The sequence below is a fragment of the Mastomys coucha genome, unplaced genomic scaffold, assembly GCF_008632895.1.
Source record: "Mastomys coucha isolate ucsf_1 unplaced genomic scaffold, UCSF_Mcou_1 pScaffold16, whole genome shotgun sequence".
In the NCBI taxonomy this organism is placed as follows: Eukaryota; Metazoa; Chordata; class Mammalia; order Rodentia; family Muridae; genus Mastomys; species Mastomys coucha.
Window position 1 is genome coordinate 63,986,598 of NW_022196898.1, and position 24,648 is coordinate 64,011,245.

The 24,648-nt window shown below is 41.6% G+C and overlaps 1 protein-coding gene across 5 annotated transcripts in view; it reads right to left on the reverse strand.

Annotated features, from left to right (window-relative positions):
- Cdc14a (cell division cycle 14A) overlaps positions 1–24,648 on the reverse strand; it is a 160,470-nt gene that overhangs the window by 92,882 nt on the left and 42,940 nt on the right. For all 5 annotated transcript variants that reach the window (XM_031375261.1, XM_031375260.1, XM_031375259.1 and 2 more), the window contains one exon: positions 8,829–8,908. In XM_031375261.1, coding sequence (XP_031231121.1) covers positions 8,829–8,908 — 80 coding nt within the window. The remainder of the gene's footprint in view (positions 1–8,828; positions 8,909–24,648) is intronic.

Genomic DNA, 24,648 nt, shown 5'->3' on the forward strand with positions numbered 1-24,648 from the left:
ATATATATATATATATATATATATATATATATATATATATATATATATGAAAACTAGAATCATTATACATAATTAGGTAAGTAACTGAAAGAGCCTCATTCTTCTCAGGTCCTAGACATGCCTTACATAGGCTCACAGGAATTGATTGGGAAATACTCAGAAATCACGAGCATCTAGCTCAGTTGTGAATAACTGCACTCACACAAGCACCAGCAAACACTCTGTCAAGCTCATCTGCCAACAGACCATGCCTTGTAACCTAAGAACTGAAGAAACCACTCAGAGTGACACAATGATGTAGAGGCTAATTGGGTGAGATGCTAAGGACTCCATTCAAGAATATAAATAAATAAATAAATAAATAAATAAATAAATAAATAAGCAAGCAAGCTGGTGGTAGCGACTTTAATCCCACAACGCAGGAGGCAGAGGCAGGTGAATCTCTGTGAGTTCAAGGCCAGCCTGGTCTACAAGATATCCAGGGTCACACCAAGAACCCTGACCAAAAAAAAAACCTGACAACAGACAGATTTAACAAATACTAACAAAAGACTCTCATCTACATGTGCTTTGAGCCCCTGATTCACTGCAAAGGCTCTGAATAATAAGTAGTTAGGAACTGTGGAAATGTTTGAAGAGCAGTATATTGGAAACTCTCAAAGGTCATCTAAGAACTTTCCTAAGCATTGAACCAACCTCAATCACCACAGGACTGTGAGCTTCCTAAAAAGCAGAAAGTGTGCCCACTGTCCGTTCACCCAGAGGATAGTGCAGTGTTGTACACACAGCTACATAGCACATGTTTTTGAGCAAATGAAGGAATAAATGGTTCTTCCAGGAGTTCATTCAAAAATTTTTGTACCCTTCTAGCTGCTAAAATCCACTAATCTTTCAAAGCTTTATATAAAGTAATACATCCTTTCTCAGAACAGTGTAATATACCTTGTATCACTACTACCCTATAAAAATCTAAGTGACAGTCACAAAACAGAAGCAAATAAATTAGTATATTTTATAACTATGTTTAAAAATAACCAACTATTTTCAATAATATATTTTGTTTAATTAAATATATGTTATCATTTCAGGACCTATTCAATATAGTTATATTGTTCTTTCTTTTCAAAAAATGTATTTTTCTGTGGTAGGTTCATGTGTGTGCATCATGCATCTCTTACATGGGTGTGTACATGTGCCATGGTGCACACATATCAGAGGATATCTTTCAGGAGTTGGTTATCTCCTGTCACCATGTGGGTTCCTAGGGATCTGACTCAGTTCATCAGGTTTAGCCATAAGTGTCTTTATGCATGAGGCCACCTTCCTGGACCACCCTTTTCAATTCAATTGTAATCTATCTCAATTTGGACTTGACCAGTTTCAAGTGCTCAGGAGCACATACTGGACAGTGTAGCCCTACACTTGAGAAGTGCACACTATTGTATCTATGTTGTATGGCCCTATATTGCATGATACTATATATGATCCCTGAGAACTAGAGACTTTGCATCTGTATTGTATGGTCCTATGTCATAGGTTCCCTGAGAACTACACTTTTGGATCTATATTATATGGCCCTATATTATATTATATGAGAACAAGGCACTATTGTGTCTATGTTGTATAATTCTATATTGTATGATCCTATACTAGCTAGCCCCTGAGAACAAGGCACTATTGTGTCTATGTTGCATAATTCTATATTATATGATCCTATATTAGCTAGTCCCTGAGAACAAAACACTATTGTGTCTGTTTTACATGATATTATATCTGAGAACGCTCCACCTCTGAACAAGTTGGTTGCATATGTCTAGGAGCTGCAGAGAAAGACAGGGTGGACTGCTTGTATCTTTTAGACCACCAAGATGAAAACAGTTTTGTGGGACGAACACAGCTGCCCCTGAAAGAACAAAGCATAATGACCCTGTGGGGGCAGGGTCCAAAGCCACTTACAACCTGTATGGAAGCCAAGGGTGAAACAGGATCCTACTTTTCAGATTCAGAAAGCAACAAGTGCTGCGGATGGCTGACCCATCTCTCCATCCCCCTTACACTTATTTTTTGAGACAGCATCTCTCTCTCTAAACATAGAGCAAGCTCCGGGATCTGCCCATCTCCACCATCCATGCCCAAATCCTCCGGTCTGGAGTTATAGACACACACTGGGTTCTGGGGATCACACCTCTGATCCTCCTCCCTGTACAATAAATCCTTTACTCACTGAGCCATCTCATCATCCTACAGTCATAAAGGTAAGTGGTTGCAGTCTTCTTCCAGCCTAGCTGAGGCTGGCTACTAGAACCAGAGAAAGCACAGAGGTTAGGCACTCACCCTACTGCTCAAAGTTTGGTACCAGTAAGGGCAAGCCACTAAAGTAGGAACAATGGAAAAAAATAGTCTGAACCAATTTTCACAACACAGACACATACACACACACACACACACACACACAGAGACAGAGAGAGAGAGAGAGAGAGAGAGAGAGAGAGAGAGAGAGAGAGAGAGACTCACCTCCTTTGAGTTTAAAGGTCACAAAGATCCTAAAGATTCTTCCTGGCCTCAGATTCTGTAAATGGTGTTTTGTTTTGTTTTTTAAAGATTTACTTATTTTATATATGTGAGTACACTGTTTCAGTCTTCAGACACACCAGAAGAGGGCATCTGATCCCATTACAGATGGTTGTGAGCCACCATGTGGTTGCTGGGAATTGAACTCAGGACCTCTGGTAGAGCAGTCAGTGCCCTTAACTGCTCAGCCATCTCCCCTGCCTCTGTAAATGGTGTTAAATTGACATTGTTTTAAGAGGAGAAACCTGCTAAGGTTCTATTTTTCATAGCTCTCCAAGTTCTATCAAATAGAGCACAGCTGTTCAGAACAGACTGAAGCCAGAAGCTGTCAAACCTCATCAGATTCTTCTCCAACACTAAGCGCCAAAATTAATGATTTATGAAACGTCTATGCAGCCCTTGCACTGACTCTAAAGACTTCCAAAAAGCAGTGAGATAGTGGAGAACGAAAAGGACATTTTAGCCAAGTAGAGTGCACACCTTTAAACTCAGCATCATGGAAGCAGAGGCAAGAGGATGGGTCTCTGTAAGTTTGGGGCCAGCAACTCCCAGGTCAGCCAGGACTAAACTGTCTCAAAAAAAAAAAAAAGACATACAAATATACAAACAAAAAAAAACATCATGAAACAGTATGAAACTCATTTTTATTTCCACATTTGGAAACTCAAGAGAAAAACTATATTATCTATGGCTACAGACTTGTTACCCTCTGAAGTACAGAGTTACGCCATATTTGAGCTGGCACATCTCGTATGTTTTTATAAGAGTGCCCGACATATGTTTGTTTTGCTTCAGAAGAAGGAAACCTTGTGCCCGTCTCTAAGTGGTTGACCCTTCTTGAGCCTTTGTTAAAAGAACTGCAGGTTCTGACATGCCCGAAGATCTAGACTAATTGCTTTTGAGATTTCCCATTAAGGAAATCAGTCTCATAGCTCAGCAACCAAGTCATCACGAAGGGTCATCCCCAACACAACAAACACCTCCCTTTACACAAACACTGGGAGTCTATTTGCAAAGTCGATGTCACCAAAGGACTGTCAGAGGAAGATTTGTGTGTGTCCTGGTGAGGAAGACTGATCTCAGGCTCTGAGAGAAAGCTTCGTTATTCCTGTTCACGTTGTATTAAAAGAAAGAAAAAAAAAGTCGATAAGCCAACTTATTTCTCAGACTCTCAGGAAACAGCACAGAACCAGTTATACAAACCAGAGCAAGTTACTCTGATCCCAAGGGATCATTTTGTTCTACACAGGGGCGGATCAGGAAAGCTGCCTCAGAGTGTTCTGGAAGAGTAGTTCTGCTGCCTGTTCATCAGGAGTCAATCTGTACTCCCGAAAATTGCCCATTAAACAGATTGTTTTGTTTCCCCCCTTCCCCCCCTCACATGAATCAAATCTTCTAAATAGGACTGCACTTTATGAATCCCCACGAGAGGAGTTCTAAACGGAGATCATTTCACGTAGGCAGCATATCACATTATCACCTGAGAAAGCAGCTCTCTAAGTGGCCCCAAGTTCACACATTAGGGTCACATGGAGTATCTAATGCCCAAATATCAGCCAAAGTCAACTGCATCAGAACTTCTGGGAGTGGAAACTGAGGGTGTCGGTAGTTTCTCAAAGCTTCTGAAGTGCACAGACAGGTTGGAGAAAATATGGAGAAACTTTGCGGAACACTGACCTATACAGAACACTGACCTATACAGCTAGAGATTCTTTTGCAAGCTTTGGGCAAGAGGCAGGGGCAGAAGGAGCATAGCATACAAGTTGTGTTTCTGGACCTACTCAGAAAAGAATGCGCAAAGACAAAACAACACACCAACAAGAACCGGGCTGCTCAACTCCCTACCCCTACCTTACCTCCTCCCCTAGTCAACCTTTTCATGCCATGCTTGAAAAACTAAGTCCCTGTGTCTTATTTTCTGAGAGGTTTTATACTATAAGGAAAAAAATAGACTTTGGCACACCCATCTAGTACTCATCACCAACAAACAAGAAGACAACAAAACTGATCAAGTTGGTTTAAAAAAAAAATGCAAAGTCCCAAGGAGAAAGAGCTCAGTTGGTAAAGAGCTTGCCTTGTGGTCATGGAGACATGAGTCTGAGCATCAGAATCCACGAAACAAAAAATGTCAGATTCAGTGCTATATTCTTGTTTGGGATTGGGGGGGGGGGCTTGCAGGTGGATGTTGTTGTTGTTTTGGAATGGTTGCATGAGATTTTAAAGATTTATTTTCTATTTATGATCTTCCTTTTGTTATGAAAAAGAGAAATTTTTATACAATATACTATAATTATGGTTTCTCCTCCCTCCACCAACTCTGCCAAGATACTCTTGTAATCACAGTACGAGGGAGACAGAGACATGTGGCTTCCTGGGGGTCAGCGGATCACACATTTAGCCTGCTTCATGAGTTTCAGGCCAGTGAGTGACCCTGACTCAAAGAAATGGTGAACAGAAATGGTGCGTCTGATGAACAGCACCTCCACTTGTGAACACTTACACACATATGAATACACACACACACACAAAACATACATACATACATACATACATACATACTTACATACATGCATACACACAAAACACACACACACACATGCGAGCATGTTCAAATCTCAAAGGAAAGTATTCGACTTAGTCAACATCTCATGTTTTGTGAAACTTACACAATTGCTATTTCCTGAGTATCAAGAAGTATAGATTTGAAACCACTAACATGGACTAACTACAAAAACAATTCACTAAGGTCAGAGGTCTTGTGGGACTTTAGACAAGAAGCAAATAATCTGATTTCATAAAATGTTTGACCAACACGGTAGACTCAGCTTGGGGCACTCTGAAAAGGGGAGACCGCAAGGACATTTATCCGGGCTTGCCAAGTCAAACTCGGCTGGCTCTACCCCCAGAACTGTGATTTCCTTGTTTCCACAGAGGCCAGCTGCCCAGCTGGTCCTGAGGATGGTAGGACCCAAACAACTAAAATATCTTTTCCCTCTAGTTTCCAGACACCACCACTCTTGATAAACACGTTGGTCACTCTTGGCTCAAGTGAAAGAACGATTTTCAACACAAATACCTTAATATTCTGGAAAGCACCCTAAGGCTGATTCCCAAACAGGAAAACAACAACATTTCTGAAGAACTGAGGCACACGAGAGATGAGCAATGGTCACAAAAATAATACACTTGAGTCAATCAAGAATTAAGCAGTAACGACATACACGTCTTTCTCCTTAATGTGTCTCATTTTCAGCGACTGTGTGGGTCTGCACATTTGTGTGTTCTCATGCTTGTGAATGTACTGTGCACGTGTCTGTATGTTATCCTTGTGAGAGAGAGCACATGAGGGTTCATGCAGAATTCGTTCCCACAAGCTGTCCATCTTGATTAGTCGAAAGATCCTCTCTCAGTGGGCTAGGGCTCACTGATTTGGCTGAGCTGACTAGGGATGCACCTGCCTCTGCTGCCGCCCCAGTGCTAGGATGACAAGTGTATGCCACCACAGTTGGCTTTTGCATGTGAGTTTTGAGGACCAAACTCCGTTCCTTGTGTTTATACTGCAAGCACTTTGACAGTTGAGCTATCTGTCCCAGCCCTTTAGGGAAGTGTCAACCAATGTTCATAGAATGCTATAATGATAAAGTTTAACTATAACTTCAAATAGAAAAAGAAATAGATCAATCATTTTATTTTAATAATGTAGTGATACTAAATACGAGCATCATGTGATTTAGTACTCTGCCAAACATCATTTTTGAAAACCTGTGTCATATGAAGAGTACCTAAAAATCAACTCCTGTGTTCTTAGGTCCCAGTTTTCACCCTAACATGAAAACATTTCACCCTTGGCCTATGGGGTTATCTTAGATCTCACCCCCACTCCTCAATTCCAAAGTCAAATTTCTCCCCCATGAACTCTGATAAGCATTAGCATTCCTTCCTATTCTCATTCACTTATAGAAACTCTACTGCTCTACTGAGCTGCTCTATAGTTGGTAACAAATCCTAACTGTCTTTAGGTTCCTGAGACAGTTATTGGCATGGGAAAAGCAATACATTAATATATAATTTTTCTCTTGGGACACAAATAGGAAAACACGTCAATATCCACTCTCAAGAGAAAAGTCATCTGTGCAAACAATTAATAATCAGAAGTTTGTTTTCATGGTATGTATAGCATTGTGATGCATAGAATATGATAAAGAACTGCAGGCAAAGGGCCTGCCAAGCTGATATAGGAAAAAGAAAAGAAAAAATTGGGGCTTCATAGAGGTGTCTACTCAAGTAATTGTTGTTGACTAAATGAATACATTTTGAAGAAGACCATTATTTAAATTCACAGTAGCCATTAAACTCTTTTATGAGGAATAGTGAGATATACCATTCATACGATTATGAGGGTTTCATAGTCTTAGGCATTTGAAATACTTAGCCCCTAGTTGGTGCTTTTTGGACAGCTTTAAGTGATATGGTTAGCTGAAGGAGGTACATCACTAGGAGGTGGGCATTGATTTTTATAAGCCACCTGCCATGTCTATTTGGCAGTCTCTGTTGAGGCTTGAGGTTTAAGCTATGAACCCTCTGATGTTCTAGCTGCACTGCCTGTGGCCTCTGCCTCCACTCTGCCATCATGAACTGTTATCCCTCTGGGACTGTAAGGCCAAATAGCCTTTCCTTCTGTAAGCCATCTTCATCATGATGTCTTATCACAGCAGTAGAAGATAACTAATATGTTTGGGAACTCGGACATTCCAAAGAAGCACACAGACAAACACGGCCACCACACCTTAAAAAAACAATTGAAATAGACTTTTGTAGAAAAATATAAGCAATAAAAAAATTAACTGGATGAATAGGGGGGATATGGAGAAATGGCTCTGCAGTTTAGAGCAAATACTATTCTAACAGAGGACCCAAGTGTAATTCTCGACATCCAGGTCTAATGGCTCACAACTATCTATAACTCCAGCTCCGAGGGAACCCAGCATCCCTGGCCTCCACTGGCACTCCCATGCACCTACCCACACACAAACACGTAATTTTTAAAAAGAAATATTTAAATGGATAGCTGCTAACACAGCAATAATTGAGAAAAGTCTAGATAATGACGACAAAAGTAAAACATAAAAGAAGAGTAACGAGCCTTGTGAATGATATAACCCAGATTACAATGAAGCCAAGGCCATAATGGGTACCCAGAATTAGTGTTGAAAGGTCTGTGATAACACTCCATGGCCTCAGGCATTCTGTAATTATGGGGTAGGTAGCTTCCTTAGTTCAACTCCAGTACAGCATTCTTTCATATGAGTGCCTCACCATCGTCCACTTCAAACACGTAGTGTGTAAAGAAACTAGACTCAGAGATACAGTGTACCATCAACAAAACTTCCTGAGTTATCAGAAAAGCACTACCCTGTGTTCCAACCAAGGCCAGAATCCTAGTAAGACTCATGGGCTTAAACCAGGGACCAAACACCTCTGCATTTCTAAATATTCCTTCTCGTATAATGAGTACCTTTCAACAGATGACTATAATTTCTTGATGCCTAACAACAAAGCAATCAAATTCTCTATAGCATTTTTAGTTTCTTAAAACGAACCTGAGATAACGTGAACAAAAAAAGCCACAGTGGAAAGGTTAGAAAATGACCTACCGGTCTGACAATAAGAAAGTGGGTAAGTGGACTCTGGCACATGACCCAACAATGGGGCAGACTGAGGAAGCTTCCCATTTCCCAACTCATACTTACACAGGATTCTTTTCCAAGGCTGAAACGAAAGAGAATGTTCCTGAAGATGGGAGTAGTGAACAGAGGATCTTAAGTCCAACAGGAACTACAGCTGTAGTCCTCCTGGGTGGTGGTACTGGTGGGTCTAGCATCTATCTGTAATGCTACCAGGCAGTCAGAGCTCACTCAATGCTCACAGAGTGAAAGAATGGCTGGGTGGATCCAGGATGTAATTACTGAAATCTAATTAGCTCATAAATCAGGTACTCTACTCTTTAAGTACAGTGTCAAAGTACAGAAGAGATTTAAGGGTAGAGGGAAATGCCTGGAAAGAAATGGCCATTTTCTTCTTCCTAGTCTACAAACTACTAATAAAAACTATCTTGAGAACTTAGAGGAGGGAAAGGATTCTCAATTCATGTGGGACAGCATCATGGTCTCAGTGGTCAGACAGTCAGCAAGACCTGTTACCCCAACTCCAAGGAGCCGTCAAGCCAAGTATAGCCCAAGACCCAACAGCCACTGTACCTGAATGGAAGATAAGGAGGATTTGAGCCAGACAGGAGAGCTCTGTAGGCTTCCTCTGGTGTCTTCTTTAAGTAGATGACCTATGGCAGAGAGACAATAAATAACATTTAGAAGACCATACAAAATGAACTTACCTACTCACCAAATTTACATTTTGTTTCTTCCGCTTGGAGTGGCAGCCACGGGGAAGCTGCTGTTCTCTTGAATGTTTCAGATTTTTATTTTGGTTGTTTTGCCTGTTGGTTTTACTTTGTTTTTGAGGCTGGGTTTTGATCTGTAGCTCTGTGGCCTGGGACCCACTATACAGAGCAAGCTGCCCTCCAACTCACTATGAACCTCCTGGCTTTGCACTCTAAGTGCTAAGACTACAGGTGGACCCCTTCATGCCTGGCCTGTTGCTCTTTAGACAGCCAACCGAGTTGCCAACATCCCAGCTCACCTTGAAGCTGAGCCACCATAGGCTTAAGATAAATGGGTGTTTAGAGATGGGGGCAGGACCTTAATGAAACAACCTGGGGTTCACAAACCCCACTGAACAGACACAAGGTGGGGTGAAGACCTCTGTCATTGGTCTTCACACCAAAGATCAACAGTAGTTTCCTTGCCCTTCTGTGGGAGATGGCCAGGAGTTAACTCAGGGCCTGGTAAGTCACTCGGAGCTCACAGTGAGTGTGCCTCCATGGATTTCAATTGACAACTCTGAGAGGAACTGGTGTGGCTCACTATCTTAAGAAAATGAATGCTGGTAAAAATCACTGTAAAACACAGTAGTCCTGGCTCTTGATATCAGAGACATATTGATAAACTACTAATATACAAACCAATAAAAAGGAATTTTAAAGCCATAAATAATCTCCATTTAGGAGCATATTGCCTAGATAGCACATATTGGGTTCTGTAGCCAGTTCTGGGTACCACCCTTTACAGAATTTATATCTCTTTAGCACAATAGCAATAACTGATAGTCAGGGGTCCGGTCTCTTAGTGACTTTGGGATAGGAAGACACACGAGGACAGGGCAAAGGTGTTGGGGTGGGGCAGAGCTTGTGTTCAGTGTGGACAGGCAGCAGGGAGCAGGGTGTGCGGCAAAGCGAGAGGTCAGACAAGACAAGGACTGTGTGCTAACGGATGTGTAATTCCTAAAAGCCTCCCTAACTAGAATTAATGGCATTATTTCCTCCATGTGCCCCAACATCAAGATCCTATACTCAGTTACAGGACAGGCAAGCAGTGACTGTTTTCCAAAGAAGGGTTTTTCTTCTGCCCCTCAAAGCACCTTTGAACTCTAAGTCATTCCATCGGAAATATAAAGCATGCATTCACTTGCTACCAATTTCAAAACTAGTAGCCCTCGTGAGTTCGCTAACAAAAAGTAATGTAATAGACCAAAAAGGTACATCTAGCCGGGCAGTGGTGACGCACGCCTTTAATCCCAGCACTTGGGAGGCATGGGCCAGCCTGTTCTACAAAGAGAGTTCCAGGACAGCCAGGGCTATACAGAGAAACCCTGTCTCAAAAATACCAAAAAAAAATAAAATAAAATAAAATAAAATAAAATAAAAAGATACGTCTAGTAGCTGGGGAGATAGCCCAGTCATTAAAGTGCTTGCTTTGCAAGCATGGGGACCAGAGTTCAAGCCCTGGAATCTATAATAAATAAATAAATAAATAAACAAATAAATAAATAAATAAATAAATAGATGCCAGATCTGATGTTGCATATTTGTAATCCCTGTACTGAAGAAGCAGAGATAAGCAGATCCCTAAGACTTACTAGCCACCCAGCCTATTTTAACCTACTTAGCCAGTTCTAGCATCAACGGGAGACCTATCTGCCTTGTCTCCCACATGCATGTACACACACACACACACACACACACACACACACACACATGCATGTGCATCCCCTGCACAAGTACACCTAGCCTCAGGAACAAATTCCCATGTCCTAGTGACAAACGGAGAGAAGGTCTGACAAAGCAGCACACGCCAACCAAAGCGAAACAAGTCTGACGTCCGTGCGGCTCTGAAAACGAGTTGTCCTCAAAGAGACTGACACAGACAGGAGACACTGATGTGACAAGCAGAGGACTGGGACTCTGGTTGCAGCTCAACTCATTTTTAAAAGTCAATTTAAGCCAATCCTAGCTTCAACGACTCTTTGTAATAACCAGCGCTACAATATAACTTTACTGTATCCTGATGGGTGGGTTCTGTAATAGATGGTGGGGATAAAAAGCAGTGTTTTTCTCAAGCTTAGGAGCTTTGGAAGTTGTGTATGGCTGCTACCAAGGAAAGCTGCTGGGAGAAAGCTCCTTGTGTTTAGATTAGATAATTAAAGCTTATACTACCTCCTTTGAAAAGTAAAAATACATTTCCCTCCTAAGGAGCAATTACACTAATTCCCTTTAATCTTGAGGCAATAGGGCTGCAGGAGGCAGTCACCCGGGCCCACATAAAATAACCTCTTCAGACTGGTTACTCCACAGGGCCTCCCTCCCGTCCCACCTGCATGACTTAGCACACATGAGGCATGTTCTCACACTGTAAGATGAGAGCCGTTGTTTTTATTTTTATCCCAGTACTAAATTATTCATGGGTGCAGAGCAAAACCCAACAGAGTCTAAGTTCCAGGAAGATTCCTGGAACATCTGTTAAAGGTTGACCTTTTACAGTCTGGACCGAAGTGCTTAGGGGGAGTGGGAAAATATTCTCCTCGGACAAGAAGTCATTGTTGAATAATGCATATGTGCGTCCCTCGTTTTAAGATAAAGTCCCATTTTTTTCCCAAGAGGAAATATGAATGTTGCATGTATTCCCTAGGCCAGATCTTCTTAGATGAAGAGAGATGTAGGGAGAGAGTGGGAGATGGAGAGACAGAGAGAGGCCTGACGGAAACCAGGAAGGAAACTAACATTTATGAGCCTTGCGGTCAGTGAATCCAAAGCCCAAAAATGTACAGAGTGTTCCAAACTGCTGCTGTTCCTCTGTGGCTGAGTAAGCATTTGAACACAGACCCTCCCTCCAAACAGTCCAAGAGAAAGGGATCCCTTTTCCCCAGTTCCTAAAGCAATCATGCATTTTTTTTTTTTAATTACAAGATTTCAGACTGTTAAGAGGAACCAAGATGGTGCAGAATTGGAGATCAGGGGACAGCCTACTCTCTTCTTATTTTTGTATTTAACACTGTTTTTAAATAGAAAGTAACCAAATCAGTTATGAAATGTTTAATACGTCTCGTCTCTTCCCCAAAAAAGTCCATATTGAGGCCCAAAGTTGTGCTAGACAAGTCTAATATTTCCTAAAATTATCTTCTGAAATCTAATATCAAAGCACCTACCAGATATTCTGATTTATCTTTTTGGCTTATAAAAGGGAGTGCGTGTGTAGCGTGAGTGCGTGCGTGCGTGCGTGTGTGTGTGTGTGTGTGTGTGTGTGTGTGTGTGTGTGTATTCTCTATCCCTTGCACTAGCTATTAGCATATACATAAGCCAACGGGAAGAATTTTCCCAAACTTTGATTGACACTTGACAAAAATCATTGACAGAGACAGTGTTTCATTCCATTCCAATTTAGTGAGTGACATCTACATTACTTATATAAAATTGTTCTATCCTTGCCAGGAAGTCCTACAGACCTCCTCAATAAAAAATTAAAATAAAAAGGCTAATATATATGTACCTATTTTAACTGAACATGAGCCTACCAATCAAAGTGATTGTTTTTTCTATTTTACTAACTTCAATGCCAGAAACCAACGACTTTTCCATTTGTTCCACGATTCCTGAGAGGCAGGATTGTAACACATACCATTCAAGAGATGAAGGGGTTTTATTTTAAAACATAAGAAAAATTATAGTACTACAAATGAAAATAATAGATAATGTTTAGCAATAAGCCATTGATGCCTAAACTTTAATTATCATGGACTAACTCTTACACATCGCCACATACTACCAAGTCCCCTCACACAGACACTCCGTTATCATAAACCAATGTGATTTAAAGTATTTTATAGCATTCCAAGTGGAAAATCTGTCCCTGAATCAACACGAAGGAATATTACAATACATAACATAAACTTTAAGGCATCTGTATGTACAGCACACCCTGACGACATGTCAAATTAGGAATCTCTCCTAACACCACGGTATACCAGACCACCCAAGACACTACTTAAAACATTCTCAGAATTTACTTGCAATGCTTTTAAACTATCCTTTATGCTAGAGCCTAGTGTCAATAGATCCATAAAGCCTATACAAATAATATGTATGGTTTTCAGAAGCAACTTGAGATTCGCAACTCTATCCCTGCACTCTGCCAACTTACCCTAATATACAATCTGTGGTTCTTAGAAACAATAATTGCTTTCATGTAGAAATCTAAGCCAGACTGTAAATTTGGTAACAATCTTTCCATGGAAAAACTGCCTTGAGCCTTATGTTTCTAGCTTTCTTTGGGGGGGGGGGGTGTTACTACTTTTTAATAAGAAAGGAGTTTAATACTGAAAGACACATACTTATACCCTTAACATACCTTTAAAAGGAATGAAAGGAGCTGCTAAAGTGGCTTAGTGAGTAAAGGTACCTGCGGCTAAGCCTGATCGTCCAGTCTGAGAGTTTTCAGAGACAATCTCTTTGGAGTGGGGGTATCATACCCAGATGACCTTACTTCTCATCTATTTTCAGGTTGTAACAACATCAGTTTCCAGACATCTCTTTGGGAATAAATTTAATTGACTTAGAACTGCCCAGAATGTCTATTTCAAGCCACCATGGCAGAGTTGCAGGGGCAGAACCTACCTTGGGAAGACTGTTCTCTGCTTGTTTCCCTCTTCTGAACAAGTAATATATTGAGCAAAATAACAGAAAATTCCACTGCCCACGTAGAAGGATACTCTCTGAGAAAACGAAAAGTCTCAAGGGTATTTTTATTATCTAATCACAAATACGAGTTAACACGAGCACAGATTTCTTAGTGTTCTGGATTTTTGTTTTGTTTTGATGTTTTTTCTCTGTATAGCCATGGCTGTCCTGGAACTCACTCTGTAGAACCAGGCTGGCCTCTGCCTCCCAAGTACTGGGATTAAAGGTATGCGCCACCACTGCCCAGCTAGTTTGTTTGTTGTTTTTTTTTTTTAATTACATTATTGTGCAAACATGGAGGTCAGTGGAGGTCAGAGACCTCCAAGTCCCCTTGCCAAGTGCCAGATCTCTCCTTCCACCATGTGGGTCCCAGAGATCCAACTCTGGTCACTATGCTTATTTTTTTTTTTAAGTAGGGTCTCATGTAACTTAAGGCTGGCCTCAAACTTTTACCTGCTGACCCATCTTTCTAGCCCCACTTCTTCAAATTCTTCCTGTAGTTTGTTTCTAAGGTTATCTGATTTCGTTTTTCTCCCTAGCTAGGCTGTAAATGCTAATGAAGATAACGTTCATGTCTTAAGATCTGCCAGGCTCAGCATAGTGCACAGAGAAAGCGCTCTAAAAATGGTTAGTCATCACACAAACAAGAAATAGATTTCTTTGTGAAGAAATACAACACTCACAAATACTGAATCCCAACCTAGAGAGTGTGGTACCAAAGCCCAGTGGTCAGGAGCCAACATGCCGGGGTTCAGGGGGAGGCTCTTTTGCCTTGTGAATGGCATCACATTAGTTCTCTATACTTCTGATTCCAGAAAGTGTGCAGAGGGGACATTACTTGCCCATGAACTTCCCTCAGACAGGTCACAGTGTCATTGGGACATTGCTAGGTTGTATGCTGTTTGTCACAGAGATATTAAACGGTGTAATATACATGTAGCATACTTCTAACTGGACCTGACATATAACTCTACCACAGCCAAGAGAATACAGACAAGAGATCCAATTAGTCCCACAATATCTTCCCCTTTTCTCCACTCTTATGGTTTAAATACCACATGTCTCTCACGGACTCCTGTGAGAACTTCCTCATTGGAGGAAGTCAGTCATTAGGGGTAGATATATCATTAGTCAGCCATTAGGTATATTGGCACAAGCTATACCTAGTCCCCCAATCCCTTCCTCATTCTCTACTTCCTGTCCACTGTGAGCTGCTTTTCCTCCACTTTCCCACCACTGTGATTCTCCATCTCACCTTGAATCAACAGGATTGGGATGTATTGTATGTATTAAAATATACAAAACCATGAGAGAGAATCAATCCCCCTCTCTTAGGTTGCTCCTGCCCCATATTCTATCACAGCGGCAAGAAAACTAAAACTAATACAACCACCTGTATCTGTGTGAATCTAGACCTGGATGGTTCATAGAACTAAGCCCAAAAGGCTGCCTAGGTATATGAACATGGGGACAGGAGATAGTTAATGCTCCCTTGGGAGTGCTAAAATTGGGACAATGAGACCATCACCCAGGGAAACCCTCTTGTTTTAATGCAGACATCGGTACCTCTATCAATCCTGCCTCTTCAGTTTCCAAGCCTCACAGGGCCTTAGCATGAACATTAAAATAAATGCCACCAGCCCCCTGGCTTTATCAAATCCACTCTCAAAACATCTCAGGATCGCCAGTGTGCCTGACCCATGTGTCTCTCGAACCACATACATGTAAAGGAGAGAGTTGTTATTAATCAGACTCAAGGTTTCTGTATTTGAACTTTCATGAACTTTCATGAACAAAAGAACAAGATGGCCAAGACTGGGGAGAAAAACACTTCAATTACCTGTAAAGATTATAGATACCGCAGAAAGCACATCTTAAAAAAAAAAAAAAAAAGAGTATACAGCAAGAAACCCTGCAAAAAGCCAACGTCATGAATCTTTTAAAGCTTTGTCCTTGGTACCTAATACTAGGTTCTCAGACTTCTTAAATGTCAAGGCCCTTAATTTGTAAACTGCTGTTTCCTGAAGACAGACTTCAATTTTAATTGTCATAAACAAACACAAACAGAAATGTTTAAATTTTCAATGTTTTGCAACATTTTCTTCTTATTCATATCCTGCCATTCTATCCTGTGACGAGAAAAACAATATCTCCATTCAACTTGATAATTAAAAAAAAAATAGGAAAAAAACCACTCATTTGTGAGATGCACAAACAATTTCACTTTTGTTCTAACTTACAGAAGCAGAAATACTCAGAGTGGAACAATCGCAGACATTAAATAGGCAAGCCTGAGGTTACAAAGCAGAAACTCGACTGTGTTCTCAGTGGCCTGGGTCTTGGTCTACTTTAAATCTACCACGCTCAGTATTCTAATTAAAACATGATTATAGGACCGCATCCTGTCTCCTGCACACTCTAGTTGAAGCCAGTGTATAGAAAATCCTTCGAGTCCAATAGAAACCGCAGACCAGGAAGTCAGCAATGAAGAACACAGTACTGCCTAGCAAAGATGGAGACACAGTGCCTGTAATGGGGGAAGCAGAATCGGGCCTCACATACCCACCCCATCATTTATTTCTACCCTAAAACTCCTTCATCCTGCATCTTCCAGAGATCAAGGTCTAGAAATGACTGTGACTTTGTTTGCCTGAGGTTCTGTTTGCTCTGAAATGCCCTCGTGACATCTCTACATTTTCATCTGGAGTTTGGGTTAAGTAGACGGATGACAAGCAGCAGACACAATTGTGTTTATCTCAGAATTCACTTGGATGGGAAATGCTCCTTCCACCTCTCTCAGGGATACAATCAGAGTGGAGCTAGCGAGAGCCTTTGATGGGCAGTTTGGGATGATTGTAGACATTAGCCACATGTGTCTCCCCATTTAATTTGATGGAAAGCAGAATTTTCATAATCAGCCTGAATAGATGTTTTTCCAGAGCTGATGATATGGCTGGGACAGTTACACCACATCTCTTGCTAGCACTGTTTCAATGACACTGTGGACTGTGTATGCCTGATTCAAGCTCATGTGCCAACACACACATCGCTGACAGTTAAATCATAAAGACACAGGCCAAGCCTTTGCCAAGCAAACTGGAGAAAATCAAGCCAATATCTCATACCCGGATGCTTAAAAAACAAAAACAAAAATAAACAAACAAAATAAAGTACGGGGGAAGGAAGAGAATGTTTGGCTCCTAAAATACCTAAGTTCTTCATGTTACAGGAGCAACCACAGGTTACAGGTTACATGTTACATACAATACCCAGGTAAACATATGCCTGTGTATAACCTATCCTCCACTGTCAGAAGGCAACCTCTAGGTAAAACTCAAAATCAGACTCAAAAGATAATAAATTAGAATGTGTGCATGATTAAGATATTAGTGGCAGATCTAAGTCATGATTAAACATTTAAGGTTTTCAAACATCTGTCATCTTGTATGATTCTTTCACTTACAAATGAACTATACTTCAAAGCTTACTTATAAAAGGCAAATATCTCAAACTCTGGAAATGCTTTTCCCAAGATCAAAGTTCAGAGTTGAAGCTAGTGATGACAACCTGGCAACCTGAGTTTAAGCCCCAGAAACCATGTAAAAATGAAAGTAGAAACAGGCTCCACAAATTTGCCCTCACACATAAAATAATAATAAATAAATATAAATAATAAATAAAAGTAAAATCTTAAAAACAAGGAAACCGTGGAGGAAATGAATGAATACATTCTCTAAATTGAAATGTGAACTGCTTGAAAAGTTTTAATAGTATTTTATTATATTTATATCAATTTTACTTCAAAATGCATAACTTTCCTTAACATTTGGCATTTTACCTAGGGCTGACTTACAACCTGGGGCAATGAGAAACAGAGCAACGATAAGAAGAGATTTTCTTGTGGTCACAAATGGGAACTATCGGAAAGAAAAGTTTCTGAACACACGGAGCAAGAGGGCAGCTGAGCGGAGACGGAACCCAGTCAAGGTTGGAGGCTGGTGGCCTGAGATCTGCCAGTACTGGAGAAGGTAAGCCAGGCTCTCAATGTCCATCCAGGAACCAGATCATGCACCCAAGGGACGTTAAACAACAACAGTATTCTCTACATTAAAATTTCAGCTGAATGTAGCGGAGCATGCCTGTACCGCCAGCTCTCTGAGGTGAAGGTAGGGGGATCTCAAGTTTGAAGCCAGCATGGGCAACATCACAAGACCTTACCTCAAAAATAATAAACAATTTCAAAACATTTTCAAATATATTTATCCTGTTCCTCTCTGGGTTTTGAGTAGTTTGGGGGGCGCGGGGCCGGTGGAGATGTTAAGGCAAACTTTCAAGGCAGAGCCACACTGCGAACAGCTAATCTGTCTCAAAGAGTCTCAAATCTCCTGGTCAGGTGTCAGCTCCAGCTCTTTGAACTTACTCAAGAATAGAAAACGAACAATGAACGCAAACAAGGAACTGGTTGTTCTCTTCCAGTGTTTACAAAAGAGTTGTTGCTTGGAGAATGCAGGAGAAACAAGAGCTTGCCCCACTAACAGGGTGTTTGCAGAACAGATCCTGTGGTCATTTGTCTGTGCATTAGCCTGAACTCTGCAAACAACATGCCACATGACAGGTCTGTCCTTCAAGAAGAGAAAACAATTGATCCCTCTTAAGCATGCAAAGATCTTGTTTTTAAGTAACCAAGTTCCTACATGCCATAGCTCACTAATTTCCACAAAAGAGAACACACACAAATAAAGGCAACCACAGACCTTCCGTACCACACACTTACTTTATAGAAAATACATCTCCCTTCCTTGTAGCTACTAGAAATTCCCATCCCCCATCCCTACACACCCTGCCTCACCTCCGACCCCATTCCAGCTCACTTTCATTGAATACACTTCACTTCTAGAAATCCAGCAGACACATCCTCACCCCATGGTCAGCTGTTTCGCCCTCCCGTCTCTGTGGCACCAAGACTTGAAGCTCAGGTTTACCAGTGAAAGGGAAACGAGGAAAGGACAGAGATAGGGAAAGGAACAAGACAGAGAATTCCCCATAATCCCAATACAGACAGTTCTTATCTTCGTTCAACAAAGAGTTACTGATACAGGAACCACAGATAAGATCAAGGCCAACATGCTTCTGACCTCATAGAGCATCCCATGCATATTTCTGATTTTTTTTCAATCCAGGAGATGCTCCCAGTTTTCACTACACTAACAAGCAACCACAAAAACCTTGAAGCTGTTTCAAGATATAGCCATCCGGGCCTGCTCGCTTAAGATTCAAACTCAGTAATTATGAGGTCTGACTACGATTATTTACGGATACTTCTGACACACAGCTATGGCTGAGGACCACTGTGACAAGCATTCGAACATTACAGACCGTGGCTATTCTTCAGCGCCACAAATAAGCATGCAACGATCCGCTTTAATGGGGAAATCCATGAAATTTCAAGACAGTATCAACAGGATTTGCTAGGGTCCCTTTCAGCTCAAATATCGCATCTTCCTCTTTGTTCATGTGGAGACTTGTAGACACTGAGCTATATTTTCAGAACATAAAAGTGAAGACAGAAAAAGACAGAAAGGTTAACAAGTAAACTGTGATGATGGAACAAAATAAATTTCAGCTGGGAAGGTAAGTCATCAAAGTAGTAGGTGACTTTAAAAGGCTGTTGGGCCATTTTAACTCCCTAACAGCATCTTCTGTCACGAAGAATGAAATCCAGACTCATTCTTACAATCCAGCGAACATAGACCCCTGTGCTGTCTTCCACACCACGATGCAGCGACCTGGGCTCATTCCCACCCAGGCTTTGGGACATGCTCTACCCAAAAGACTCCTCCTACATATCAGCTTAACTGTCAGCCGCTCGAAGAGGGCTTCCCTGATTCCAATATGGAGTAGGCGGCCATCCGCCAGCATGTGTCACTACGTCTTACACCTTGTTTCTCCCTGCAAGATAAAAACTCAGAGAGGCAGGGACTCAAACCCTCTCATGCACTGATACCACCTGAGAGCCCAGATGAATGTCTGGCGTGAGTGCTCATAAATACTAGCTCAATAAAAGAATATACAGATTAATCAGACTGGAGGGAGGATAACGGTTTCCCACTGAAATAAATAAATGACTTATTCCCACTTAAATGACCAGGAAATTCATGTTATTAAGTTTGTGGGTGTTGTTTTTATTTTTTGTTTGTTTTTTTTTGTTTGTTTGCTTGCTTGCTTGCTTGCTTGCTTGCTTGCTTGAGACAAGGTCTTACTATGTAGCCCTGGCTGGCCTGGAACCTACTACATAGAAAAAAAAAAAAAGGCTGGCTTGGAACTCACAGAGATCTGCTTGCCTCTGCTTCGGGAGTGCTGGATCAAAGGCATGCACCACCATGGCCTCATTTACTGTTTTCAGCTTGAGTAAGTCTAAGAATGAGTGTGTTCTAAACAACAAAAAAGTTCCAGTTATCACAACACTGCTATTCCATACATTGGCCAATTAAGAAAAGGAGGAGAAAGAGAAAGAAAAAGCAACAAGAGAGAAGTAGTCTGATGAGAAGAAGAAAGAGATGGTGGGGGTGGGGAACACAACTGGAGAGAGGGCCAGTGTAATGCCAAGGATACTGGATGGGGGGAGGTGGCTGGCTGATTCACATCACTGCGTACACTGGGACTTGGGTGCCCAAATAAGGCAAGGGTTTCCGAAGATACCCTAACAGGGGGTCTCCTTCCCTCATGGTTCCTCATGGTTCCACCTCCTCTGAAAAAGTCTGAGCCTCCTGGGAGGATGGGGACTAGGAAGGCTGGAGGCTGGGGTAAAGGAGCCAGCCTCCCTAAGCTATGTCTGCTTCTAGGAAAGAGTCTATGTCCAGAGCCACGGGGGCAAATCTGCAGAGAAAGTGATTCTCTGGGATGCTAGAGAGTGGACAAGAAAAAAGTCCAAGGCCTTCTAATCCTGAAGCTTACGAACTCAGGAGGCCTAGGCCAAACAACACTCCTTAAATCTCAAAACAAAGAAGTTAATCGTGTTGTTGTTGTTGTTGTTTGTTAGGGGGTTAGGTGGGGTTGTTTTCTTTTATTTTCTTTGGAGACAGAATATCATTATGCAGCCCTGGCTGGCACGGAACTCGATATGTAGACCAGGCTGGTCTCGAACTCATAGTGATCTACCTGCTTCTGCCTCCAGAGTGCTGGGATTTGTGGGCCACCAGGCCCAACAACGTAATAGAAGATCTTAATCAACTTCCTCCTTCCTGAATTCAGAAGCACAAGATGTCAGACATACAATCTAGTATCTAGTACATCTGTTAATCTCCGTGCTAATCATAGCGGCAGCCCAAAGCCAGGATATCCTTTCAGATTTTTTTTTTCCAAATACATTCACTTAGTTGGAGATAGGAAAACAAAACTACTTTAGAACTTTTAAAAATGCTAACCCCATTTTTGCCATAATTTCTCTTACAATTCACCGAAGTATCGCTAAGAAAAAAAAGAAAAAAAGAAAGAACTAAATTTAAAAATTAGCTCTAAAAAAATACAGTTTACAGTCAAAACTCCAACTCACTTGCAGGCACTGAGAATCTTCTCAAAATCTCAGACATATCTGAAAGGGAACATATTAATTCTTTACTACACTCAAACTAATGGGACTTGAGACTTCCCTCACTCTAAAGCAGATTATATCCTGTAATGTTAGCACATTCTCCAATGCTATGCACACCTGGGATCTACTTCCTACTCCCACATTTTAACAAGCAGCTGACTCAAATCAAACACTGAAGTGGGTGGGATTCTGGTGAGAGGCGTCAAGGACTAGAACTCGGGACTTAAGCAGAGTGGCCTCCACTTCCCCACAGGGGACACACTTGTCAACCCAGAAGAGAAGCTTGCAACCACAAAGATCCAAAGGCTACATTACATATCTTTTGCTTTTTTTGTGCTTTTTTTATTGCTTCTTGTTAATTATCATTATATTTATGTATAATGTGTAGACATATGTGTGGAGCTCAGAGTATGACTGTGTGGCATCAGCTGTTTTTTCTACATGTATGTGGATCCTAGGGTTCAAGCTTAGAGAGCAAGCACTTTACCTGCTGAGCCATTCCACTGGCTCCTGGTTAACTGTGGAGAGATAGATAGATAGATAGATAGATAGATAGATAGATAGATAGATAGATAGATAGATACCTATGTTATTTAACTTATTAGGCAAAATAAAAGATTAACAACAAAAACTAGTAATGAAAGAAAAAAATTGTAACAGCATGCTGTATGAATGTAGTCTCTCTAAATCTCTTCTTATACCACTTTCATTGGAGAGATGGCTCAGCGGTTAAGAGCACTGGCTGCTCCTCCAGAGATCATGAGTTCAATTCCCAGCAACCACATGGTGGCTCACAACCATCTGTATTTGGATCCAATGCTCTCTTCTGGTGTGTCAGCAACAGAGTGCTCATGTACATAAATAAATAAATCTTTTTTTAAAAAATGCAGTGTCTATGTGATCAGATGAAGTTGGGTGGATAATACAGGTAGAGTAACCTGGTAAAGATCACTGCAATATAAACAATGAGACAGGATGTCAGTGGACTAGGTAATTATGGGGCAGATAGGATATACAGTGTGGATCAGCTAAACACATAGCCTCAGTGGGATAGATCCAGACAGTAATAAACATCATGATACTACCAGAAATGGTGCACAACTTAAAACTTTTTATAATTTTTTAGAAATTTCCATTTCATATGTTAAGGCCAAAATTCATTAAAAACCTCAGAAAGTAGTGTCAAGGATAATGAGGAGTCTACTGTCAATATGAAAATGTAATAACGGAGAGATGGAGTGGGAGGTCTGTCTGCACTGTGTCACTCACCTCTGGGACTCTGAATCCCTTGCAGGGATGTTTCCTAACACACCTTATTCACTAAAACTGCAGAGACAGGTTCTAGTTTGGGCACAGGGGCCATAGATAAATGAGTGAAAAATCATCTTTACTCCAGAACTTGCTGTCTACAGAGAACTAACTTTGGGAAGCTCAGCCCAGCACATTGGAGGCAAGTGGAGAAGGCTCTGCATGAGCCCTACTAGAGTGAGGTGGTGAGAACATGGCATTGTGAAGGACGGCATGGGAGGGGAGGCCTGGGGGAGGCAGACAGATCAGGGAGGAGAAACACCAGGAAGAGCCTGTCTAAAAAAAAAGTTTTGTATTATTTTGATTAAATAAGAAATTCCCCCAAACAAGCCCACTGAATGACTCACACCTACTCCTGGAAGGATTGTGAGTGTGACTCAGCCTGCCGCCTGCACAATTCAACAGACAGGCTGTCACTCTGATCATTAGAGTAAAGCTGTAAACCACAAATGCCACCTCCTGCTAACAGCTTTGAGTGTTTCCTTCAAGCAAAGGTGACACCAGCGAAGCAACTTACTTTGATGAGCCATGATTCTGCCACCAAACTAAATCTCCAGCTTTAGGAGACTGTGAATAATAAAAATTAAAAAAGCCTGGATCTACAAAACGAAATGACAAAGGTCCTTCAAGGCCCTGTCATGGAAGTCCTGTGAAAGATGGGGAACAAGGCCAGCAAGGTGGAGGCGGGACAACAACAAGGAAAAAAACTAGCAAAGACACAAGGAGACAGAGACAGGAGGATCAGTGGAGTTTGAAGCTCCCCATGGATACAGAGGAAGACTCGGGAGGGGATGAGGGTGCACATATTGAGGGGATGCGGATGGTGCACATATTGGAACAGGAGGGAAAAGGGAAAGGGAAAAGGGAAGAGGAGGAGAGACAGGGAGGAGGAAATGAAAGGAGAAAAGAATGCCAAGTAGTAATCTGTGTCCCCGTGGCTCACATGGCACAGTCTACGTTTACTCATGTGCAACCACATCTTAAGTTCTTAGTGATGTCTACAGAGCAAGCTGAGCAGGGGCTGCAGCTGGCTCTCCTCCTTTAACATTACATATGGAGAGAGGTTTCGGTTTGGTTTGGTTTGGTTTGGTTTGGTTTGGTTTGGTTTGGTTTGGTTTGGTTTGGTTTGGTTTGGTTTTCAAGACAGGGTTTCTCTGTGTAGCCCTGGCTGTCCTGGAACTCACTCAGTAGACCAGGCTGGCCTCCAACTCAAAAATCCGCCTGCCCCTGCCTCCCAAGTGCTGGGATTCAAGGCATGCGCCACCACCGCCCAGCTGAGAGTTTTTAATGAACTCTCCACAATGGAGAAAGTTAATAGTTTAATATATAATATGTAAATGTATATAAATATAATAAAATGCATTATATCAAATGGAATTTCTTGCTATGTTGTTGAGGGGTACGTGGCTTTGGAGGCATTCGTCCTTTTGTTTGAAGCAGGGTGTGACTATGTAGCCCAGAGTAGCCTGGCACTCACAGTCATCCAGCCTTAGCCTCCACATGATGGCGTTACGTGTGTGTGCCACCACACTCAGTTGTGTGTGTGTATGTGATGGGGGTGGGAGGCTGTCCTTGAAATAAAATTCACACGTTAAAATGATGGAATCCAAAATCCATGATAAACCTAAAGTCTAATGTTTGGGGACATTCCGAGTCTCTTCGCACTGACTCAGGAGGCTCAGGCTGCCTACGCAGGGCCTCGGGTTGACAGCGAACGCAGGCTTTCCCCGTTCAAGGCTGCTCCCACCAGCCTGCGTTGGCTGCCTAGAAAAGGGGAGGGAAAGCCTGAGAGAAGCTCGAGGGTAACAGAGTGATCCAAATGATGATGTGGTAAGGCTAAGTCAGTCTTATGATCTGAGTGCTTAACGCAAGCAGCTTTTCTCATGATCCCACTACCAGCTGACTAAAAAATCCACCTGAGCCTTGATACACGTCTGTTATTTAGCAATGGGAGTCTCTCGGAGAAATTGAAAATACTGGCAGTTTTTCTTCAACTTGATCCTGTTAGCCGAGGACTAATCTTAAAAAACCCAAACAATTATCCACTCATTCG